Genomic DNA, 22,817 nt, shown 5'->3' on the forward strand with positions numbered 1-22,817 from the left:
GTGGAGGATTCACCTCTGCTTTGGCCGTTTTCGACTTGAGGAGCACTCTGGTATGAGACCCACACGTAACACAGTGTGACCTCATCAATTCAGTTCAGTTACTTTTATGGCAACCTTTTTGTCGAGGCTCATAAAGTAGTACTGAAATTAGTACATGATACTGATACTATGCAAAGACTCGATCACACTCAATCTAACAAATCTGTTTGTTTTGTTTGGTGCTGTTAAAAGTTCAACTTATGGGGTAACTTGCAATGAAAGCAAAGCAGCAAACACTACTTTGGGCTTCACTTATATTACTTGTCTGCCACTGTTGTCCAGAATGGAGCAACTCTGCTTCGATTGGAGCTCAGGCAAAGCCCAAAACAAATCCTCCGGGAGCAATAAGACCATCAGTCGGCTCAACTAAGTCCTCCTCCACAGATAGCACGTCAGCTTCCTCCAACTACAGCCAGCGAGATTCATCCTGCAAGAGACCAGATCTGGGTGAGAAAACTAGGCACCACACGTCCTGACTAAACTCATAACTATGATTCGGTCAAGACATTTCAGTACACTTATCATGAGCAAGATAAATTAAGTACATGATGACATTTCAGCGAGACGTTCATTCTTCGGTGGACTTTCCTCTGTTGACATTAAACTTCCTTGGTTCTAATCTGTTATAAGACATTTAAGCTTACAATTAAAAGTTACAGTTCATCCTGTTTAGATTCAGGCTCCTTAAAGTAAAACGATGATCACCGATCACCGTTGCATTCAGCTGCCAAAATTCACACTGAAGGTCACTGCTTACATTAATGAGACTGCACTGACGTTAAGTAATTACCAGGCTTTGTAATTAAGCTGGTTTAGACAGAAGTAAAAGGACATGTCTGTTATTCCTTAAAAAGGTTTCCGTCAACCATCTGACAGCTCAATTTCAGTTTAAACTCCCAGGTATACATTCTTCTCACACACACAGGTTTTTCACACCTCTGAATTGCTCACAGATGTTTAATTATCTTGTAGGCCTTTTTATGAATTCGTTGGCGCTTCCTCAACCTCAGAGAAGCCCTTTGGGTCCGGGAGGTCCGCCTTCCTGCAGAGGGGTGAGCCCAACACCTGGCTGGAGGAATCACGTGCTTCACTAGCAAGAATAAAGAAGAGCGCAACACATTGACTACCACTAAAGATTTGTCTTAGTGTTTTTAGCCATGTAACATGAAACTGATCAGAAATTTTGCAAATATTTATTATTAAATAAATCAATAATGTCAACTGATTCAATGTTTAGCAACTACCACTAATACAGCACTGCTTCAACCTAATGCAGTTTTATCGTGTTTAATTATTGTAGCGATTTGTGTGTCTGCAGCATCAAACTGTGTGAATGACATGTTGTGTTTTTTTAAATTCTGAAACTTTCCAGAGTGGACATATTTTACAAAATGAAAGTTATTCCATGAGGATAAGCGTAAAAAAACAACAAAAAGGAAAAAAAATAACCAAGACCCACAGTCAAGTTTCCACAGTCCCTTTCTTAACCAGCACGATACGGTACTTGCGGGTAACATTTAATGAGGCTGCCTGCTGATGATCTGTTACTCAGTCTAAGGACTGTGATGCTCTTCTGCTCTTGATCAGTTGAGTACTGGTGCCTCTTTTTTTCCCTCCTTTGTGTTGTTCTGAGAATAAAGGCGAGCACAGCGTCGTACAAAATCTTTAGTTATTCGGCACTTTCCCACATTGACTAAATTATTAGAACCGTAACGGAGATATGCTTCAGAAAAAAAGTTTGTTTATTTGAGACTATAACCCAACCCAAAGGCTGATACTGTACACACATAACAAGCCAGATAAATCAATGTTTTAACCAGCATAACCAATTTCTGCTGAGCAAATTATTTTTCTAATGATCGTTTTAAATGATATACATGTAGGTAACCCAGAATGTCACTGGACCACAGAAACAAAGTGTATTTAGTTATTCCATTAAAATCCTCAATAATTTAGAATAAATAAATGTCATTCAGAATTCTTCTCTGCTTAAATGTTATTTTAGATTAAAAAACATAAAACAAATATGCTTTTATTTCAGAATCAGGTCAACTGGAAAGTGATCCCAAAGTTTTAAGCAGCTGTTATATACCACAACTACACACAGTCTAAGCATAGTGTACTTTAATTCAGGATAACCACAGATGCAATCCATGCGATGTCAGACCAAATTAAACTGCAAGCATCGCTGCAGCTTCATTAGATATTGTTTTTCATGCAATTCTATTGTTTTTGTTTTTGCTAAATATTGTAAAAGAGCCTATAATTATGGAGACACGAGCAGTTGCATCAGTTCCAAGGAGGAGTTGGTTGCCAAGCAACTGGTGAGTAGAGCCATGGTGACAATGAACCGTGGTACCACACAGTTTGTGTAAGAAAAAAAAAAGTATTAAATTTAAGATGACAGAAGTCTCACTGTGTTCATCTTTATCCTAATTTCTTTTGCCAGAAACTGTTCTCAAACCAAACAACTCCACAACCATCCCTCAATCAGCTCACAGACGGAAAGATCACCACACTTTATTTTTTCGTGGCTGCGAGTGCCATTTTGCTTGTGTAAATTCTGACACCTTTGTTCTGATCAACATATGATGTTTCTGAATAATTAGTCTAATTATGGACGTCTCTGCTGCTCATTTTAGAGAGCCCATGGAAACAAGTGTTTTTAAACTAGCGCAGTCTCTGTATGCTTTAATCATGCAGCTGCCATTCTTTGAGACGGGCTTGTAGCAATGTGGAGTCACAACTTATCCATCTCCCAGCACGATGCGTGAGAGCTTACTAAGGATATTTTTGTTTTATATTGCCTGTCTCACCTTTGCATCTGCAAAAAAGCTGGTGACAGTTCTGTCACGCTTCACCTTTCACTTCAAGAATACAAGAGAGGTGTTGATTGAATTGACAGGTAAATTCTGAAGTTGTAGTTTTCGAGCTGTACAAGTTCCTGATTAATTAATACGCGTGCAAAACAACAACGTTGTGCAATAGAAAGCATACAGAGAACATGTGTTAATATCTAACATTTAAAACTAAAGAAAACATTTATTTTTCTCCATTTTACTTCATCTTAAGTTACTATTAAACACAAGAGAACACATGGACCTCATTACAGACCTTATTTTGGTTCTTCAGGTGCTGATTTTACTCTGACTGGACTTAGTTTGGCTACAAATGCACAAAAAATAAATGAAATAATTCACATTTAAAAAAGGTCAAATGTTGAAAATAGTGAATGGCAGTAATATTAAATAAAAAACGCACACAGTTACCTTTTCATAACACGAGCTCCATAAAAGGAATTGTTCATTTTCAAGCTTCTGGCAATAATGTTGCTCAGTTCTACTTGACACGACAGAGAAAATGTTCCCCATTTTGTGCACTGTTAGCCTTTGAGCGATGTGTTTCCACCCACAACTCATTCAAACTGACTCCTTCAGTCTGGTGCACAACAGCAGGGCCTTGTTTATTTTTCTCAAACACCTACACAAACTGAAAACTCTAATGTTGTAGATAAAACAAAACTACAATTACTGTTGAAGGTAATTAGCAAAGTGCAGAGAAGAACAGCAAATCAAATCTCTCAAGGAACTTGGGTAAACATCGGCATGACGGGTTTCCAGCTGCGAGTTCAAGCGCTAAAGCAATCCACCAGCTTTTTGGAATTCCACAGTCCTGCGTGGTTTTCCAGGAACTGCTGTCTCACCAGCTCTTTGACCGTCTGGTAGACACTGGCTTCGACCTATAAAAGAATAAAACCATTTACATCATCAGACATCACATAAGTGAACTAAAAAGCCAACCTTCTATTACTCATCAAATGGAAAGCTTTGCACAGTTCACAGTGAGGATTCACAAACCTTGACACTGTGGTACGTGGGAAGCTCCAGCAGATAGGTGTGCCCACCCAGCTGTGCAACTTTGAGGAAATAACTGTAGAGGGCTCTCTTGCAAAGTCTGCTTGAGTAGCCAGGCACGCTCACAGAAGGAGAGCTGGAGAAACATTAAAATCCACCATTAACATTTTTCCAACAGTTAAGGTTTCCCACACATTACTTAAATTTGCTTTATGGTGCATTTGTCCTCTTTAAGTTTTCATTATACAACAAAAGATATACTATTTTTAATGCAAGCAATTTTTAGGTGCATTTGATACCCCCCCCACACCCACACACACACACACACACATTTCTTCTTAAAACTGCCATTGAAGATTTTATTAGAAAAGAACAAAAAGACAGGAAGGTGAAGAGAAAAAGGGGAAATGATTGAAAAGGACCTGGGGCAGAAACGAATGCAGGCCACTATGCTAAGCTCTCTTCCTCTGGTACATGTAATGCACGCTCTACCAGGTGAGCTACAAATTATTTAAAGCTTTAAAAAACACTTTTCAGCTGTGGAGATTATGTGACCAGCAGCTAAGAAGGAAATGAAAATTGCCATTCCTCTTCCTGTTTTTGCTGCGCAATCAAACCTTCATTTTCCTAGAAATTATTTGCAGCCACTGGATTTTAATGCTGATGGTGTCATTCTGCCACAATGCAATCAATAAAAAACATATTTTGCAGCACAAAAGTTGTCCTTTGTTAATTGAAATGCATTTTCCACCTGACAAGATTCAACTTTTCAATTCTGTATCATTTAATGTCCACATTCTTCCTTCGTTTGCAGTCCAACTTCATGTACAGGCACTGCTCATATTGACATGAGACAACAATGTATCCAAAAGCTGTTACGGTTATCAGTTTGAATTGGGAGCCCGATTAAATACTCACACCTTCTTATTTAACCATATTAGACAATGTACAGTGATTGCAGCCAATTAGCCAGCAGCAGTGAGGCATTTAGGGTATGATACCCTCCAAAAACTATAAATGGAAAAACATGTCCTCTCATTGCAGCACTGCAGCACTGTTTTTGACCTTTATGGCAGATGCAATGCTACTCTGGTGGGGACACACTCTGCTTCAGAGCTTATTTGTGCTAAACATGTCTGGCGAGACAATTTTATCACACTGCCGAGGTAAAGTGTGGCTGTGGTCTGGCTGAGAGAAAGAGAGGAAGGGTTTGCTGCAGGCAGCACTTACCACTACCACTAACACATTTCTTAGGGGATACTCTGGAGTGAGACACAGGGGAGGAACCCAGCAGCCTAAACAGACAAAATGTTGAGGAGGAATTGAGTGTGACTGCACTCACAGAAGCTGACATTAGCAGAGCCTGTTCAGAGAGACTCATTTTCAAATAATTTAAGGTCTCTTCCATCCTGACAAAGTCTATAACCCCTGATATTCTTCAAAACCTAGCTTTGTTTCTCTATTACTCAGAGACATTACATGTCCAGTGCATACTTAGAAGGGAAAGACTATTGAATCCTTCCAAGATAACTATTTCCTAAAAACCTCACCAAGTGCCTCGGTACTGAAAATCATAGTTAATAGAAAGTAAGACTTCTAAATCGCCAATTTAAAAAAAATGTCATGTGATTCAAGAAAACTTTCCTTTCACACTAATATTTGGAAGTTTTATGAGTAGGTGCACTGAGCTCAGTTACAGGAGGTCCACAAGCCAGTGTACTCCAAGTGGCAGCCCCAAGTCCAGAAAAATGGGAAGGGTTGAGCAATGTTCCCTCTAATTTTTCATGTGTCTGAGCGAACACACAAACGCCCTGAGCGGTCCCTTGGACCACTGTGAGCAACAGCAGACGTGTGCACTGTGGTCACGCCAGCATCCAAGTTACATGGTTTATTAAAATAATCAAATTACAGCATTTACATTCATGTTAGACTACTTTTAATTAACTGCTTTAGCCCACTTACAATGAAAATTTAAAAAAAAAAAAATGTTGTTCATGGCCTGTGTATGTTAACACTATTGGAAGTAAAAATAACTTGGACCCCAATTTTGAAAACACAACTTTCTCTCTTTTTTAATATGAAAGCTCTGATTTGTATGAGTCTGTGGTCTGGGAGAGAGTCCTGTAACTCTCTGTCTGCAAAATACAGTATATAATGACCAATATTGGGCAATTAATTATATAGTTACTTCTAGAGCAGGGCGATATGACCAAAAATATTTATCACGATATAGATTTGAAAATTTGCGATAACGATATAACTGACGATATAATTGACACTAGACAAAATACTTTACAATCCACAACTTTATTAGTTAAAAAGAAAAATCTATGTATTTTCCACTTAAACAAGCAGCTGTTTTTTTTTTAAAATCTGCATTAAAGTTGTATAAAAACTTAACAGTGCGAATGTAAATTCCTCGCTGACAGTTTAACCAAAACGCATTTCCAGTGGAAATTGGCCGACATATCCTCAGTATAACCATGTATAATATCCACAAAACTTAAGAGGTTATACACACACAATACAGTATAATTATGTTGAAGCACAGTATGTATCACTCCACGAGACGTGATTATAAGGGGCACTGTCGATTTTCAGAAAAATCAAAGGATTGATTTTAAGTGTGCTGTATTTTCCAAAAAACACGGTAATAACGACGGCCCGCTAGCAATGCTCTACCAAAAATAGTGCTTTGTTGTGTATCTGACGGACGAAAGCTAAACCAGTTCCACACCACTGAAGTTGCAGCATTTTTACAAACCAATTCTGGTTCATCTGTTTCATTCAATGATCCGCTTTCACCCTTCTCATTCTCCGTCGCCTTTTTCGCCATGTGCGTATGAAAACAAAGCCACTGCGCATGCGTGTTTTACCCATATTCTATCACGATATTTCATTTTCTTGTCGTTGCCCAACATTATACCGGTATTACCGTGAACGATATGATATGGCCCAGCCCTAGTTACTTCTTCAAAAAAGTAACTGAGTTATGCAAACAACAACGTTTTTGCAGCTGTTTACCTAAAAATGCAGCCAAGGCGTTTTTTAAAAATAAAAATTTCAAACTATTTACAGAACAATCAGCTGTTCTGCATCAAATTTGATGCCACACACATTATTTGTGCCACTCCATAAAATAATTTCTGTCCACTATGAGATAAAGGAGAACAACAGCCTGATACCTGCAGGCCTGACAACAGGACATGTATCACTGCTGTAACACCTGTAACATTCGGTAGTCGCCTCATTGTTCTGACACACACAACAAAACTACACTACACACTAACTACACAAAATTTGCGCTAAACGTCGCAAATCTCTCACATCTCAAAACACCGCTGTCACTCCTAAAACTTACCCCTTCCTAAACAACTAAATGCCATGTTGCCATATCATTTTTTGATTGGTCGACATGGTACATTTTTCCACCAAGAGGAAAAGGTGGGGTTTTTGGTTTTGCTCACAGGTGGAGAGCAACGCCGTTTTTACCGTTTCTTCCCGCAGTAAATATAAACAACGATAGTATTCAGGAAGAAAACCAAACATTGCAGATATTTTTTATCATAACTCTGGTTTTACGTGGCCTATCAACACTATTAAAAAACTGATATAAAGTCCACAGTTTTTCCATCAATTGTTCCGTCTGTCCTGCTCACATCTCCAATGGTTGTACACGTTGTCATTAACGTGGCTTCACTCTACATCAGCCACGCCGCTTTGCTAGCTAAAACACCGGTGTCGGCACATAAGGACGCTGTCATAGCCTGTCAACCACGTTGATTAGCTGCGTATATACGAATGTGAATCGCATTATTGGCTGGACTATGGGATAAGGTGGCATCGTTCTAATCCCATACGGGAGCAGCCAGTCACTCACTGACTAACACTGCAAAACAGAATTGTTTAAGTTTTAATTTCAATTCAGGTTAGGTTTTTTTCTGTGCGCAACGCAGATTTTCTGTGCACAGAGACCGTGCCAGCAGTGCGCAATTGCGCATGTGCACAGAGCATCCAGCGTAAAATCTTTGTCAACTCAAACATTCCGCTCATCAAGAGATTTCTGTAGTTGATTCGCCAGAGATGAGGTTGAAAACACTGTCTATGATACTGTTAGCCAAGGTGACCATGGAAATTGTGCTAATGTTGACAGAAAACAAGAGAGAACCAAGGAAGATATATTGTGTGTGCAGGAGAACAGGTGGAAGTGAAGCAAGGCCAGATATTGTTCTACCGTGGTGTACAGTGCTTAACCAATTTATTAGACCACCACCCAATATAAGGTTTACACCACACCTGCCCTAAACTAACAGTACTGGTAAAAATAAAAATGTTTCTGCAGTGTTTAATCCACAAGGATAAGCTCTTTAATCAAAATGATAAAACTTATGCAAAAAATAGTATTATTGTTATCCATGAACTTTCAAATGTACTGTTTGATTAAATAGGATTCATGTTTTCTTGTTTTTATGACAGGTGGTTGAGTAAATCTGTAAGCACTGAAGATGGAAAGAGAAGTGGAGTCTGAGTACTATTAAAAGAAAGCATGTGGAGAGTGTTGTGGAGGTGAAGAGTGTCAGACAGGATCAGACAGGAGTTTGAATCTGGAAATCAAAGCAGGCATGTTGACTATTAGGTGTGTCTGCAGCACAGGCTGGATGTCAGAAGAGAAAGGAATTCTGGAGTAATTTGTATGAAGTGGTAGAGAGAGGGTGATGATTGGAGCAGATTTCAATGGACATGAAGGAGAAGGGAACAGAGGTGTTGAGGTGGTGTTGGGTAGATATGATGTTAAGGAGAGAAATGCAGAAGGTCAGATGGTGGTGGGTTTTGTAAAAAGGATGAAAAGGGCTTCAAGAAAGGGAGGAATCTGGGGTAATGCATAAGACTGGATGAAGGTACACACAGGACTGAATCTTACACATGAGGTTCAATCTGAAAGAGACTGCAGGGAGTTGTCAGGGGAGAATGTAGCTAGGATAGAATGAAATGGAAGCCAGTAGGATGACTCTGGAAAACAAGAGGAAAAAGCAAATGCAGAGGTGAAAGTTAAAGGAGGAAGAATGTTAGTCAGAGTCCAGGGAAGAGTTGAGACAGGCTCTGGGTGATAGGGAAGAATTGCCAGATGACAAACGTACAGATGAAGTGGTGAAGGACACTTCCGAGGATTGAGATAGAAATGTACTAATGAATGAAGAGTGTTTAAAAGGTGGATGGAATACATTGAGGATGATGATGAAGAAAATGAGAGAAAGCAGGGATAGACAGAGAGCTGTTGGAGCTAGATCAAGGATAGAGGTGAGCAGCAGTTATGGTTTCATACCAGTTTCTGATTTTCAAATGTTGATGAAGAGTGGTCCAGGACATGTGAGGTGTGCAGTAGAAGTGGCAGGTGGGTTCAAAGTGGGGGTGGGATTACATCATCAGGAGTCTCTGTGGACTATGATGTTCATAGACAACATTGAGATCTCTAGTGAGAGTAGGGAGGGAGTAGAAGAGAGCCTGGAGAGGTGGAAGTATGCCCTGAAGAGAAAATGAATGAAAGCCACTAGAGGCAAGACAGAATACGCTTGTGAGTGAGCAGGAGACAGGAGAAGATGAGCTTAAATATCTGGGGTCAACCATCCAAAGCACTAGACTAAGAGCACAACAGAAGAGTGTGCAGGCAGGGTGAGAGTGTGGCGATGAGTGTAGGGGTGATTTGTGACTGAAGGATAGCAGAGTCAAAGAGAAAGTTTACAAGATGGTAATGAGAACTGAAAGGATGGTTTGGAGACAGTGATGCTGAAAAAAAAAAAAAAGAGCAGAAAACCAAGGTGGAGGTGGAAAATTTGAGGATTTTAAGATTTTTCATTGTGACCAGAATGGAAATGATTAGAATTGAGTTCATCAGAGGAACAGCTCAGGTCGAGTGGTTTGGAGACAAAGCTAGAGAGAGTTGGTGTGACAGAGGAGGATGTTGGGAATAGGATGAGATGGATGCATATGATCTGCTGTGGCAAGCTCTAAAGAGAGCAGCCCTCTGCATACCTCGTGTCCTGAATTCCTGCCTTTAAATTCTCTTCAGAAGTCTATTTTTCTTTGCTTTTTTTTCCTTTCTAAATAGTTGACACTTAAAACCATGGTGTTTGCCTAAAAATAACAGTTCGAGCAAGAGGACAACAGCTGAAATAGGCAGCAACACTGCAGTGGGGGAAAAAAAAAAAAAAAAAAGATCTTAAATCTATTTTTGGCTGTAATCTCTGCTCAAGGACAAAACAGCCTCCAGAGAAAGCCATGTCTGTGTCACACTAACTACTGGACATCAGCAGTTGTCGGCAGCAGCAAAGCCCAGTGATGGCAGGAGCCCCAGGCAACACAGAGGCCATGAAAGTAGACAACTCTGACAACAGCTCTACCATTTCTCTACAAATGACAGCACAAGGAAAATTTTCATACTTGTCCCAAATCTATGGTGTAGAAACACCACATTTTCTAAAAACTTCATCTAATTTATGACAAAGACTGATTTCTTGAAAAAGAAAAAAAGGGTCTTACCCCTCCACAATCAAGCCCTTGCTGCTGTCCAAAACTTCAATATCCTGGTCCCCGAGGCACCAGTTGATGCTGAGGTTTTCATGATGCAGCGAGGGCACAACAGGCCCCACGTAGTCCCCGCAGACAAAGACGATGTCATGTTTCTTGTAGGACTGCGGCAGAAAGATCTGCCATCCATCACCCAGTCGCTTGCTGGTGATATCAGACACTTCCTGGTTCATGAGCTTCTGGCCTCCTAAGTAAGATTTTAGAAACATTTGCAACAGAAATAAATTAATTTATGCAAAATTTAGTTTGTTATGATGCCACCTTTAGCCAATTACATCTGCAACGTTGAACTGGAATTAAAGCTTGTCAGTATTTCCAATATTTTGAAATGCGTTGGCTCACTATCTTGCTGATACATGGATATGATGACTGATTCTGCTGTACATAGATAGATACTGTGCAAAACTGTTGACCCACCCCTCATTTCTTTATATTTTGCTCATACAGAATAATGCTAATAAAGAATAAACTGAAGCAGACTTGCTTTACTTTTTTTGTAATGGTTTTAAGCAATAGTTCTCCAGATTTTCTGAAGGTCTTTCAAAGTTTTACTTTGGCCATTGGCTGCTTTTTCACTCATTTTTAGTTCAGCTCTTGTACCTGACCATTTTCAGCTCTTTGGAAACCAACCTTTAAAAATGGGAATAAATTATGTGTTCATAGTAGAAAAAACACCAATTTTCATGAAACTTGTGCATGAACAACGGAAGAAACCACTACATTCTAGTGCTGATCCAAATATTTGTAGAAAAACATCCAGGTATTCATGATGGGTCTAGCTGCACTTCCCTTCTAATAAAGAATAAATGCTTTAAGCGTCTTACCTAGTACCATGCTTGTGATGTAAAGCGGCTGAATAAAGTGGCTCAGTAATGCACCCTGAATCCCAGTAACAGTCCAGCGGCAAAGTTTGTCACTGCCAGACATGCAGCAGACTTTGGCGCCCCAGAGACTCGGGTCAAGGTAGGCCACAGGGACCAGTAGGCCTTTGAAATGATACTGGAGAACCATAGAGGTCCAGGTGTCGTTTGCAGAAACCCTAAAACAGGACATTATGTTACATTTTAGTTTACTAGAACTTAATCTTCATGAGTAATGGACAAAATTTAATGTCCATTATAAACAGAGTTAAAATTAACCCATAGAAAGGTTAATATTATTCTGTGTTTTACAACATGTACAAAATGTCACATTTCTTGGAAGATAAATCCACAGATTTGAATTGAGACCTTTTACAAGTACACAGGAAAATATGACTTAAAAACATGTATAAAGAAAGAATCAAAAGAATGGGATAATTAGCGGATTTCTGTACTTAAAGTAGAAGTTCGTAGGAGCTCCTTCGGGACACTGATTGGTGTAGAGATGCAGACTGATCTTGGGTTTGAGCTGAAGCTGGTGGCTGGCTGCACTACTCTCAAAAATACAGCTCTCCTTGGCCTTTGGATCAGCATCAAAGAACAGCAAAAGCTGTTTATACAGAAACCTGAACACAAGCCAGAAAAATAAATATTATTCCCACTTTAAGCTGCAGCAGCACTTTCAGTGAATCAGAAGCATTATAACTGGTAGAGAGCAAGTGAGATGTTGCAGCCTGCTTTTTACATCTTCATTCTGAATATTAAGAATAGATATTTGAAGTTCAGGTGTTCTAAATCAGAACCAGCACTTTAACACCTGCATTCTTGAGATTTGGATGAAGTATTTAGGAACTAATTTTAGAAGTTAGTACCTTAAAAGAGCCCGTCTGGCAATGATGATGGCATGGCTGTCATGAACCATCACCCCATTGTAGCAAAGCCATTCGCTACAACTTGAGCGGCCAGATCCCACTGCCACTACCTTGTATTGCTCACATGGACGACCTGCTGTATCCAGAACTTCTGTGGGGAAAAGATAGTTTTTCTTCTCAAAGCTTCATTAGCGATAGCTTTAATTAACAATGACTGCGAGAGATGGAAGTAAAGATGACACAGAATGATGCTTATAAAATACTATTTAGTTATTTTATTCTGGACCTTGAAGCAGCAAATCCACTGAAACAAGTAATTTTGGTTCCTCTTAAGACCTCAGTCACTAGGGAAGAATCTGTAATCCCCGACTTGTTGGCAAGTGGTTACCTGCTTTTACTTGTTGAAATTGTTCCTAAAACCAGAGCTGTGACTGAAAAATTGTTAGCAGATTGCCGCAGTTGCCCATAATTGTGTAAATGCTGTAAGGCATTCACACTATTGAGTTCCCGTTTCTCTTTATTCTTTTTTATTCCTCTAGTTTGAATGGAAAATGCCATCTTTTCTTCAAACACTTAAGACCAACTACTAATGGTACAATAATGAGACGATCATAATAAACCAGATATGGAGAGCCTTTGCCTTTAAAGTGAAAACTGTTCTTTACTGCTGGAACTAGCACGATTCCAAAAGTTGCAGCTTTTACTTTGAAGATGAGCATTTTTCACACTTTCTTTACTGCTCTACGAGAAATTGGTAGGGTGTCCTCAACCTGTGTCCAAGTTTGTGTGACTGACTCTTAAAGGTACTTTTATGCTCTCCGTTCACCACCTGTTGAACGGCATGACTAAAGTTATATCACATCTGTTTGTGCTGATGTGCTGTTTTGATGTTGATTCAGTCAGTCAGATAATAACAGATTACATACAGAGAGATGGTGCAACAGTTTGGAAACATTTTAGAGACATGGGGGTGTCCAAATTCATGGGCTGCATCCTCCTGAAGCCGCATTTGTAGGCCGATTACGCCACAGCGACACGCCGAAGGCTGTCCAAATTCGTAGACTCCTCCGAATGCAGCTGACAAATGTGTCCTCCTTTTCCCCGAATTTGAAGGTTGGGTCGGGTGTATCCTTTGTGGCCCTCCATATCCCAGAAATCATAGCATGGCCCAGCCAATTCCAGTTTTCAACAATGGCTGCCGCTACTAAGTTTTAATATTAATCTTATTACTCTTTCTCGATCACAAAATAAACTTAACATATTTTCAGGCGAGAATGTAGCTGTGTAAACTTCAAATATCTGCTAGGTTTATCAAGATATCACATATTTGCAAAAGTGCTCCGACGTTTTCGGAGACATCTGTTACCCACCAGATCAATAGCTAGCCAGGAGCTCGAGGGTCACTAGAGCCGCCGAGAACGGCACAACTGCCGGCACATAATTTTCAGATCACCGCGGTCCTTTGCTACTCAGGTTAAACGTGATATAGGAGTCGCTTAGATAACCTAAAAATGTTATTGTTTGGCTTTTTTCAGTGTTTTATTTGTTCGTGAGTAAATCAGTTTGGCTGAGATTAAAGTTATTAGATTAAATTACATTTTATTAATCACCCGGGTGGGTTCCTCCTTGGTTTTCACAGAGCTGAATAAACAGAAGTGTGAGATAGTCGAGAATTTACACCAGTGTCCTGTTATATTTTAGATAGCAAGGAGCAGCTGAGTTTATTAAATTCCACCGAGACGCAAATCTGAAAGCTAGACTGTCCAATTTCACAGCGGTTTACTTCCGGCCTACCCAGCCTTCTGAGGACCCTGCCTACGTAAACCGCGGCCCATGAATTTGGACACAACCTTAGTGAGAAAAACAACAACATTGTTTTTAATGTCTTTGCTTCCTGTTTTAACTTTACTTCCTTTATCAGCACTGATGTAGCATTATCTCCTCAGTGGTGACACCTACTGTTCAGGAGAATACTCCAATAGCTACCTGCATCCTAACACTGACCATAAAAGTGGCACCTTAAGGCTGTGTGACTGAATCTTTAGCCATTTCTCTTTCAAACGACTGAAGGTTTGAATAGCACATGTGTGGAGATGCTGTGCGCTTAAACTGATGATACCAGGTTAAAAAAAACAACAACAACAACAACAACAACAACAACAACAACAAATCCTGTCAGGAACTGAGCATTTAGAGCACTGTGAAGCCTGAACCTTTAGACTCATAGGGACTGCTTGTACTGCTGACCTCATTCATATGTATATTAGGTCGTTACCTAGGAATTCTAGGTAACGACCTAAGGTAACGACCTAAGGTAACGACAAGGTACCACATGTGTACCTGTAGCAGTGAACACATCGCACAGTGGCCTGATTTTTTTTGCATCTGTGTACTTGGATTTTAGGTCGCAAGCCACCCAAAACTTGCTCCATGCACCACTCAGCAGGCCATTTGTAAATATGTGTACAAATGGTTGGTTTTTTGTACTGTTTTTATCAATAAATGTCAGCAACAAAGGACATACACCCATGTGTGTTGATTTCTCCCTAAGATGGCAAACTGAAACACTCCAAGTTGGTGACTTTTGGAGATTTGTTTCCCTGGATGATTGAGAATGCATCAAGATGAAACACAAAAGGAAGCTCACCGCTTTTGTTGCTGCCATAAATGCCATTAGTTCAGGGAGGTCCATGAACCAATGAACATGCTCCATGCACCACTCAGCAGGCCATTTGTAAATATGTGTACAAATGGTTGGTTTTTTGTACTGTTTTTATCAATAAATGTCAGCAACAAAGGACATACAAAGGACATGTGTTGATTTCTCCCTAAGATGGCAAACTGAAACACTGAAACACTCCACTCCCCCACCCCCTCAATCACTCACTGAGTGATTGAGGGGGTGGGGGAGCTGCTAAAAGCGGTGAGCTTCCTTTTGTGTTTCATCTTGATGCATTCTCAATCATCCAGGGAAACAAATCTCCAAAAGTCACCAACTTGGAGTGTTTCAGTTTGCCATCTTAGGGAGAAATCAACACACATGGGTGTATGTCCTTTGTTGCTGACATTTATTGATAAAAACAGTACAAAAAACCAACCATTTGTACACATATTTACAAATGGCCTGCTGAGTGGATTATGGAGATTACTTTACATCAGTCTAAATGGCAACTCTCAAACAACTAAGAGGCCTTCTGTGCAGGAATGCCGCACAGTTGTGTAGTCGTGCATTTGGTAGTCATATCGAATTAGCTCTCAGCTTGTGCAATTTAGACACTGTGTGTCTTAAAAGGAGTTTCATCTCCTAAATGGTTCTTCTAAATTGACTCGCTCAGATTATAACTTCCGTTATTTTACTTCACATAGAAGTGCCAAAGAATTATGTTTTTATATACACATATCTTCTGCTTCCATGATTATTAAAAGAAAGAGTCTGCATATATTGCTTTAATTCCACAATATTATCTTTTAATGAGTGACCCATCATATTTAATGGAAATTTCCAGTTGGCTCACATGTGATATCATACACACTTTATGATAATTGAGTGCGACCTTTTTTTCATGCTTTGAAATCTTCATGATGTGGACTGCTAATGTCTGGACATTTAACATACTACTGCAATAATGACCTGCCACTGGTACAGGCTCACTTTAGGCATTTATAGACAGTTAAGAGTAAAACTAGTCTCCTTCTTTAGCACTGTTAAGATACAGATTTAATAAAATAAAAAAAAAGGTTAAAAATAAACGGGATACATCTATTAAATATCCAGGAGCCACTTATAACCTACTATGAAAACAATAAAATCCTGCAGTGAAGTGCACAAATCTAATGGAAAACTGCACGTGTACAAGAAGCTTACCTCTTATCAAGACAAATGCTGCCATGTGGCTCTTGCAGGCATAGAAATCTGGACACATTTTCAGGAGGCTGTCAAACTTCTCACTGCTTATAGCTGCCATGTGATTCTTGTGCCATTCAGTGCGCCAAACTGGAAGAAAGATAAACAGCAGAATCCAGCTATATAATCAGGGACAGAGCGTATTTTGGACATCACTCATCTGAGTGTCCTTAAAACTGTGGAAGCAGAAGGACTTTGCCTTGAAAATGTTTATGATATTGCTATACATCATAAACATTGTCAGCTGACTGGCTGAATATATGTGAGAACTTCGCTTTTTTCCCCTCATGCTGGTAGTGACAAAGGAGTTTACCACATGTGCTAAAATGAAGAGAAATGTATTTAAACTAATCTATTGTACACTTCTGAAAGAAACGTGCAACACTTCAGTCCAAAGATAAGCGTCTGATGAAGCAGTGGAGGTGAGGTATAAGCAAGCAGAACTTCTTACAAACAGAAAGAAAAATGTAGGCGTCACACTTGGCGCCTTCATCTTAAAATATGTTCAAAAAGAAATAAAAAAAAATAAAAATAAGTAGAGGGCATTTTGCATAGGTTTGAATATAGGAGTGTCTTGTGAACAAGACCACTGGTTTGAAAACCACTGATCTGAAAACCCTGAAACGGAGCTTTCAATCTCAACAGGAAAAAAAGACCTTAAAAGGGTGAACGTGTGAAAAGATTTTCTTGAAGGGAGGTTGATGACTGACTTGTGTGTGATCAGTAGTGATATTCGATGACTGTATGACCAGGACAGAGTGACTCAGGCACAGGCAACAATCATTTTTTTTAAAGTTACAGTCAGTCTTTTTTGAGGTCATTTTAATAAAATAAGAATGTTACCTTCATAAATATACACCGATTAGAGTGTAGTTACGTCTGCAAACAAATTGATGCATTGTCAAAGCCTTAGAATTAATCCATTAAAAATACACAAGAGCAGTGACCGGTTTGTGGAAGTTGCCATATTAACATACCATCTTAAATGCATGGACTTCGCCATTCCACCTAATTGCGTGTTATGTTTTATACTAGAGACCAGTCACAATTGCAATTAATTTCTACACATTCAGACTCAAGACATGAAGGATCATTCCTATGCTTTTAATCATGTGACAAGGGTCCCCTTCACCAAAAAGCAAAAACACAAAGGAAAGAGACAATGTGACCAGTGTCTGAATAAAACTAACACATACAAGTGTGCATAAACATGCTTTTTATTCCCAAATCTGTCAGCAGATTAGACATGCAACCATCCCATCTCTGGACAGCTGATAATGAGCCAGCTAACAGCTAACAACAACAGCTGGTTTTGAGTTAACATTATACCACCTAATGTACGGCAGTTTGATTACATTCTCACATCATGTGAGAGTTGTTTCGCTTATTGTCAGAGTTCAACAATGTTAGATCCACTTCAAAGAAAGTTTACCTAATGCCAGCTAACAGGAGCATAAAGAAGTTCAGGATATCCTCAACAACTTGCCTTAGTATCACTGTCATCAGAAAGAAGTGAGCTTCACTTACTCATCTCGTATCAGACTCCTTTAGAAAGGTTTAACAACCTCCTGCACTAACCACAGCTGCCAGAGTTTTTTGTACTACAATGGCCACTATAACTAGGATTACGCATTTGAATTGGAAGCTGTAAGAAAAAAATAATTCATGACTATAATCTGATATCTACTGACATCTAATTGTGCCTTTAACACTGGAGGGAGCAGATTCGCAGCTGTGAGAACAAACTATCAAACAGGGTGTTTCTGTGTATACTAGCTGGTAGCAACTGCAGAAGTGCCACTGAAAATGTGAGTGCTTTCAAGTTTTACTTTTATTAAATTGCTACTGTACCTTCAGTCTTTGTGGTTGTATCAGGTTGGTTTATGTCCTTGACCTGCTCTGTTAGAAGATCTTCATCTGACAGTATGCTTTCAGGAGGTGACATACCATGAAGGGAGAGCACAGCTGGTTCATCATCCGAATCTTCAGCCTGAGAAAGACAAAACCCTTCTTTAACCTCCTAGGACCTGGCGTCCACATATGTGGACATTACATTTTGGGTTACGACGACATTATACTGCTACTGTTCTATCAAAATTTTAAACTAATATCCTCATTTGTGGCTCTTATTTTTCTTAAAAACAAAAATAAGGTAAAAAAAAAAGAAAAAAAAAAAAAAGAAAGAAATCTGGTAATTCTTTGTTTTTACATTCATTGAGCCCCAATGTGCCCAAACATCAAAGAGAAATTAAAAATGCCTGCTGTGGAAGAGTTCGGGTCTTAGGAGGGTAAAAAAAACCAAAAAAAAAAAACCCCCAAAACAAACAGGACTCTGGTGTTCTTATCATTCTTGAGCCAACTGATCTTGAGCCGTTATCAAGGAAACACAAGGAAGGCAGTGTTATGTGTGAGATAAGCACTGAATGCACTTCTGCTGTTCACAGTTAAAGTGACAAGGTGGCTGCAGGTGGTTTAGAGCCCCTTCACTAAACTGGATAATGGTATGAACCACTGTTCTGCTTGCCAGTCAAGCAATTTAATGTTAATTATCGCAGATATTGAGATTGCATTTTGATGTCAGATTTTCAAGTATGGTTTAATGCCACAATTAATTCACATATCTTAATTAATCTGTGAAGTACACCTTCTGAATAAGAGATGATAAGTAGATGTATAAGACCTTGTCAGCATCTCATCGTCTGAGATAAGATTTCTAATGAAAAAGTCTTAATAGCATAATACATTAAATGCAACGGCAGTGAACTTTCAGAAAACCTTGGTCTTATATACGCTGATCAGACATAACATTATGACCACTGACAGTTCAACTGAATAACATCAATTATCTCTCCATCATAGCACCTATTAGTGGGTGGGATATGTGAGCGAGCAAGTGAGCATTTTGTCCTCAAAGTTGATGTGTTTGAAGCAGGAAAAACTGGCAAGCTTAAGGATTTGAGCGAGTGATGGCTTGACAACAAGGTCAGACAATCTCCAAAACTGCAGCTTTTCAGCAAGACAAGAGCTGCAGTTGGGACAGTTTTAGTGGTGGGCAGGTGAGCTTCCAAACTGAACCACAGAGCAATGAAAGAAGGTGGCCTCATATCAATCATGGCCGGCTGTGTGAGGCATTCTTACGTAGGGAACACCTGGCACCAGAACGTACTATACAAGAAGATGGCAAACCATCTTAGGCTACGTCCACACGTACACTGGTATTTTTTGAAAACGCAGCTTTTTCTATGCGTTTGCACCTTTCGTCCACACGTAAACGGCGTTCTCGGTCACTGAAAACAGAGATTTTTAAAAACTCCGGCCAGGGTGGATATTTTTGAAAACTCCGTTTTTGCATTTACGTGTGGACGAGAAAAACGGAGAAAAACCTTGTGTCCTGCCATCCATGTGGATGTTATTTTGACATATACCACCTCGCATTGTTGGCGACCATGTACGCCCTTTCATGGAAACAGTATTACCTGATGGCTGCGGCCTCCTTCAGCAGGATAATGTGCTACAAAGCAAAAAAAGGTTCAGAAAGGGTTTGCTGAGCACAACAACATATTTGAGGTGTTGGCTTGGCCTCCAAATTCCACAGATCTCAACCCAGTCAGGCATCTGTGAAATGTTGTGGACAAATAAGGCTCCACCGCACAACTTACAAAACTTGACTGATCTGCTTGCTAACATCTTGGTGCTAGATACCACAGCACACCTTCAGGGGTCTAGCAGAGTCCATGTATTAACAGGTCAGGCCTCTTTTGTCAGCAAAAGTGGGCCAACACTATATTAGGTAGGTGGTCAAGGTGTTACACCTGATCTGTGTATACTCATATAGTTACCTCATTTTCCAACATTATGTCACCAGAATCATAATTATGGCTGAGTGTGGGGACGGTGCCCTTTTCGATTTGGGGTCTGTGGTCTCCTTCAGAAAGCAGAGCCTCTGGTGCTGTATCATAGTCTCCAGCTGCATGTTCGTTTGTCCTAGGAGGGCAACAAACACAGACCCACTAGGAAATGAACAGCTGATCCCTTATTCAGTCAGCACAAACAGCTAAAAATTAACAGTATTATCAGCTGCTTTTATTTTAAGATAATTCTCACCTACAATTTCCTCTTAAAAAAACAAAACAAAACAAAACTGCTAACAACCTGCTAAGACTGCACACAAAAAATAGAACTGCATAAGTAAATGAATGAGGCTGTAAAAGTTCAGAGCAGATTAAAATCAAGTACATGAGAAGTTTCACAACCACAAGAGCCACTGTCTTTCTCACTGTCTTGAAACAATGGGTGCACTCATTAGTAACAGAGTGTAATGTGCCCAATTTTGGACTGGACACTGGACTCATTAGCAAGCTGTTCACCTGCCTGCTGTGAAGCCTCAGTAAGACACAATAAAATCCAAATTGCTGTTGACAAAGAAACAGTTACATCCTGGTTTTATTGACCCACGCATCAAGAGTGCACTTCCCTGCAGTGAAACAGAAAATTAGTTACCTCTGTCCCAGCATGTGCGAGAGAAACGTGAAAGTGTATCTGTCGCGTTTAAAGGCAGGGTTTGTGTTCAAGGACATTTCAAGTCTCTCCACCAATTATACGGAGGTGAGTTGGAACACATACAAAAGTTAAGTCCTTGTCCAAACAGGTGGACACAGCATGTGACAAGGTGGCGGTCATATTTTTTTTCCCCATTACCTCAGCCCAGCAGCATCAGTGTAAATGTCTGCATCGTCTGTCTTGTGGACCTGAGGACAGTGAGGGCGTGGGCTCAGCTCACGGTCTGACAAAGACCAGAAACTAGCAGCACCTCTTCTCGAATATTTAAATGCTCCTCGACTAGTCATGGTGTTCGAACAACCTGCAAATACATACATACATACATACATACATAAATAAAACGGATTGGCGAACTGTCCGGGGTGTACCCGCCTCTCGCCCTATGGTGGCGTGAAGTTGCTACTGTTGCATTTATACATATTTAACAAAAGTAGGAATGAGTGTGTTCATCCCATTGTGCCTTGACAGCTTTTAATACTCATACTCATGAAATGACATTTTTGTTTAAATATATAATCCCAATAAAGCTACACTAACTACACGATTAACAGCAAACCAAAAGTAACAACCCCTAGCTTATTGACAGCTGATGATAAATTGTGATGTCTAGAGGCGATAACATTTCCCTTTTCCTTTAGTCCACAGCGCCAACACAAAATTTAAGTGTGCATTTTCTGCAGCTTTGCGGTTTAGCTGAGAGGCTAACTAGTTAGCTGCTATCAAAAGTAAACGACGAGTTAGCTAGTATAACCAAAAGTATCGACCGAGCTGAAATTAATTGACAGTAGGAAAAATATGAACAAGTTTACCCGTTTCAAACTGGAAAGAACGTCTAACTCTAAACTAGCCACCAATGCTTCGTTAGCTTCACTGATAAAGCTAACGTTAGCATCTTTCTGCTACCACACGTTAGAGCACCTCTACCAGTCCCGGCAGAAAACAATAAAACATGAAATTGTTTCACCGCGAGTTTGCCAGCGACTAAGTATTTAGTTAACACTTTAACTTCCAAATACACTGCTAAAAGCTTACCTTTACACTTAACGCTTGTTCAGGCTTTAAAAGACTAGCTAGATCTGACGTGGGAAGCCGTTGCAACCCAGAGACGATAACAGGTGTGAAAACCTGCGCGCAAGTGACCGAAGCAGCTACTTCAAGTCAACACCTGCCAATGCAATTAAAATTATATAAAATTATTAATAAATATAGCTATAATGAGAAACTTTCCAAAAGGTATGTGGACATGTTTCACTCATATGCTGCCTGACTCTTAGATAAGATAAGATAAGATAAGATAAGATAAGATAAGATAAGATAAGATAAGATATAACTTTATTAATCCCTCGGGTGGGTTCCTCTGGGAAATTCGATCTTGTATAGACTGCAATTATATTCAGTTACAATTTGGAAATATTCACATCATCACTTCATGAATTGTTTTGAATAAGGTTTGGGGAAAGGACTCTTAACAGATCATTCCAGTGAAACCGCATCATCAGAGTGAGAATACAAGGTGTAACTTTCCCAAGATTTGGACCTGATGCCACTTTTCCACCTGCATGTGTAACTGGTGCTTGCCAGTTCTGCCTTATAAGAACCAACCCCTGTTTTGACAACCCAGAGGTGACCCTAAGTCATTTAAAAAAAACATCCAAAGACCACAAGTACACAAAACAGAGAGGTGCTGACATACTGCTGAATATATGCTTCTTCTTCTTTTCTTTTCTTTTTTTTTGCACACCCCCATGTTGATGCAAACATGTTAATGGTGTCAACTCAGCATGACAGACATGCATGAAACATAATCAGCTGTCAGGGCTATGACAGACCCTAAACTGCATGAGCAGAAGAAGATGGATTGACAGATGGATGGATGATCGGCTGTCAATCAGCGGATGGGAATAAAATGATGTTTTGAGAGACACTGAATAAGGATGCATCTGAGGAGTGATCTCAAAATATACATATTAGGATTGACCACTCATGCCTCTTACACACATGTGTAAATATCCCAGATTCAGATCTCTACTTACACTGATATCCATGTGGATTTAATCAATTTCGGTGAAATTTCCATTGAATTCGGGAAATGAGAGGAAATGAAAGGGCGACTCTGCCAGGCTGGATCATTCATGTTTTATGT

General features: G+C 39.7%; 1 protein-coding gene across 3 annotated transcripts; it reads right to left on the minus strand.

Moving 5' to 3' along the window:
- Positions 1 to 3,476: 3,476 nt before the first annotated feature.
- On the minus strand, positions 3,477 to 21,848 carry adad2 (adenosine deaminase domain containing 2). Of its 3 annotated transcripts, none has more exons than XM_026183181.1 (11): positions 21,707 to 21,848; positions 20,813 to 20,975; positions 19,954 to 20,098; positions 17,966 to 18,104; positions 16,076 to 16,204; positions 12,211 to 12,358; positions 11,794 to 11,964; positions 11,303 to 11,517; positions 10,431 to 10,665; positions 3,897 to 4,029; positions 3,477 to 3,778 (listed from the first exon to the last, which is right to left on the minus strand). In XM_026183181.1, exons 2-11 carry the CDS (start codon positions 20,959 to 20,961, stop codon positions 3,668 to 3,670), a joined length of 1,575 nt encoding a protein of 524 aa, XP_026038966.1. In that variant the 5' UTR covers positions 20,962 to 20,975; positions 21,707 to 21,848; the 3' UTR covers positions 3,477 to 3,667. The 3 variants fall into 3 exon arrangements, with proteins under 3 accessions (XP_026038966.1, XP_026038964.1, XP_026038965.1); XM_026183179.1 differs by having other exon boundaries at positions 12,211 to 12,361; XM_026183180.1 differs by lacking the exon at positions 21,707 to 21,848 and adding an exon at positions 21,484 to 21,692 and having other exon boundaries at positions 12,211 to 12,361.
- Positions 21,849 to 22,817: the final 969 nt, after the last annotated feature.

Source organism: Astatotilapia calliptera, chromosome 10, assembly GCF_900246225.1.
Source record: "Astatotilapia calliptera chromosome 10, fAstCal1.2, whole genome shotgun sequence".
In the NCBI taxonomy this organism is placed as follows: domain Eukaryota; kingdom Metazoa; phylum Chordata; class Actinopteri; order Cichliformes; family Cichlidae; genus Astatotilapia; species Astatotilapia calliptera.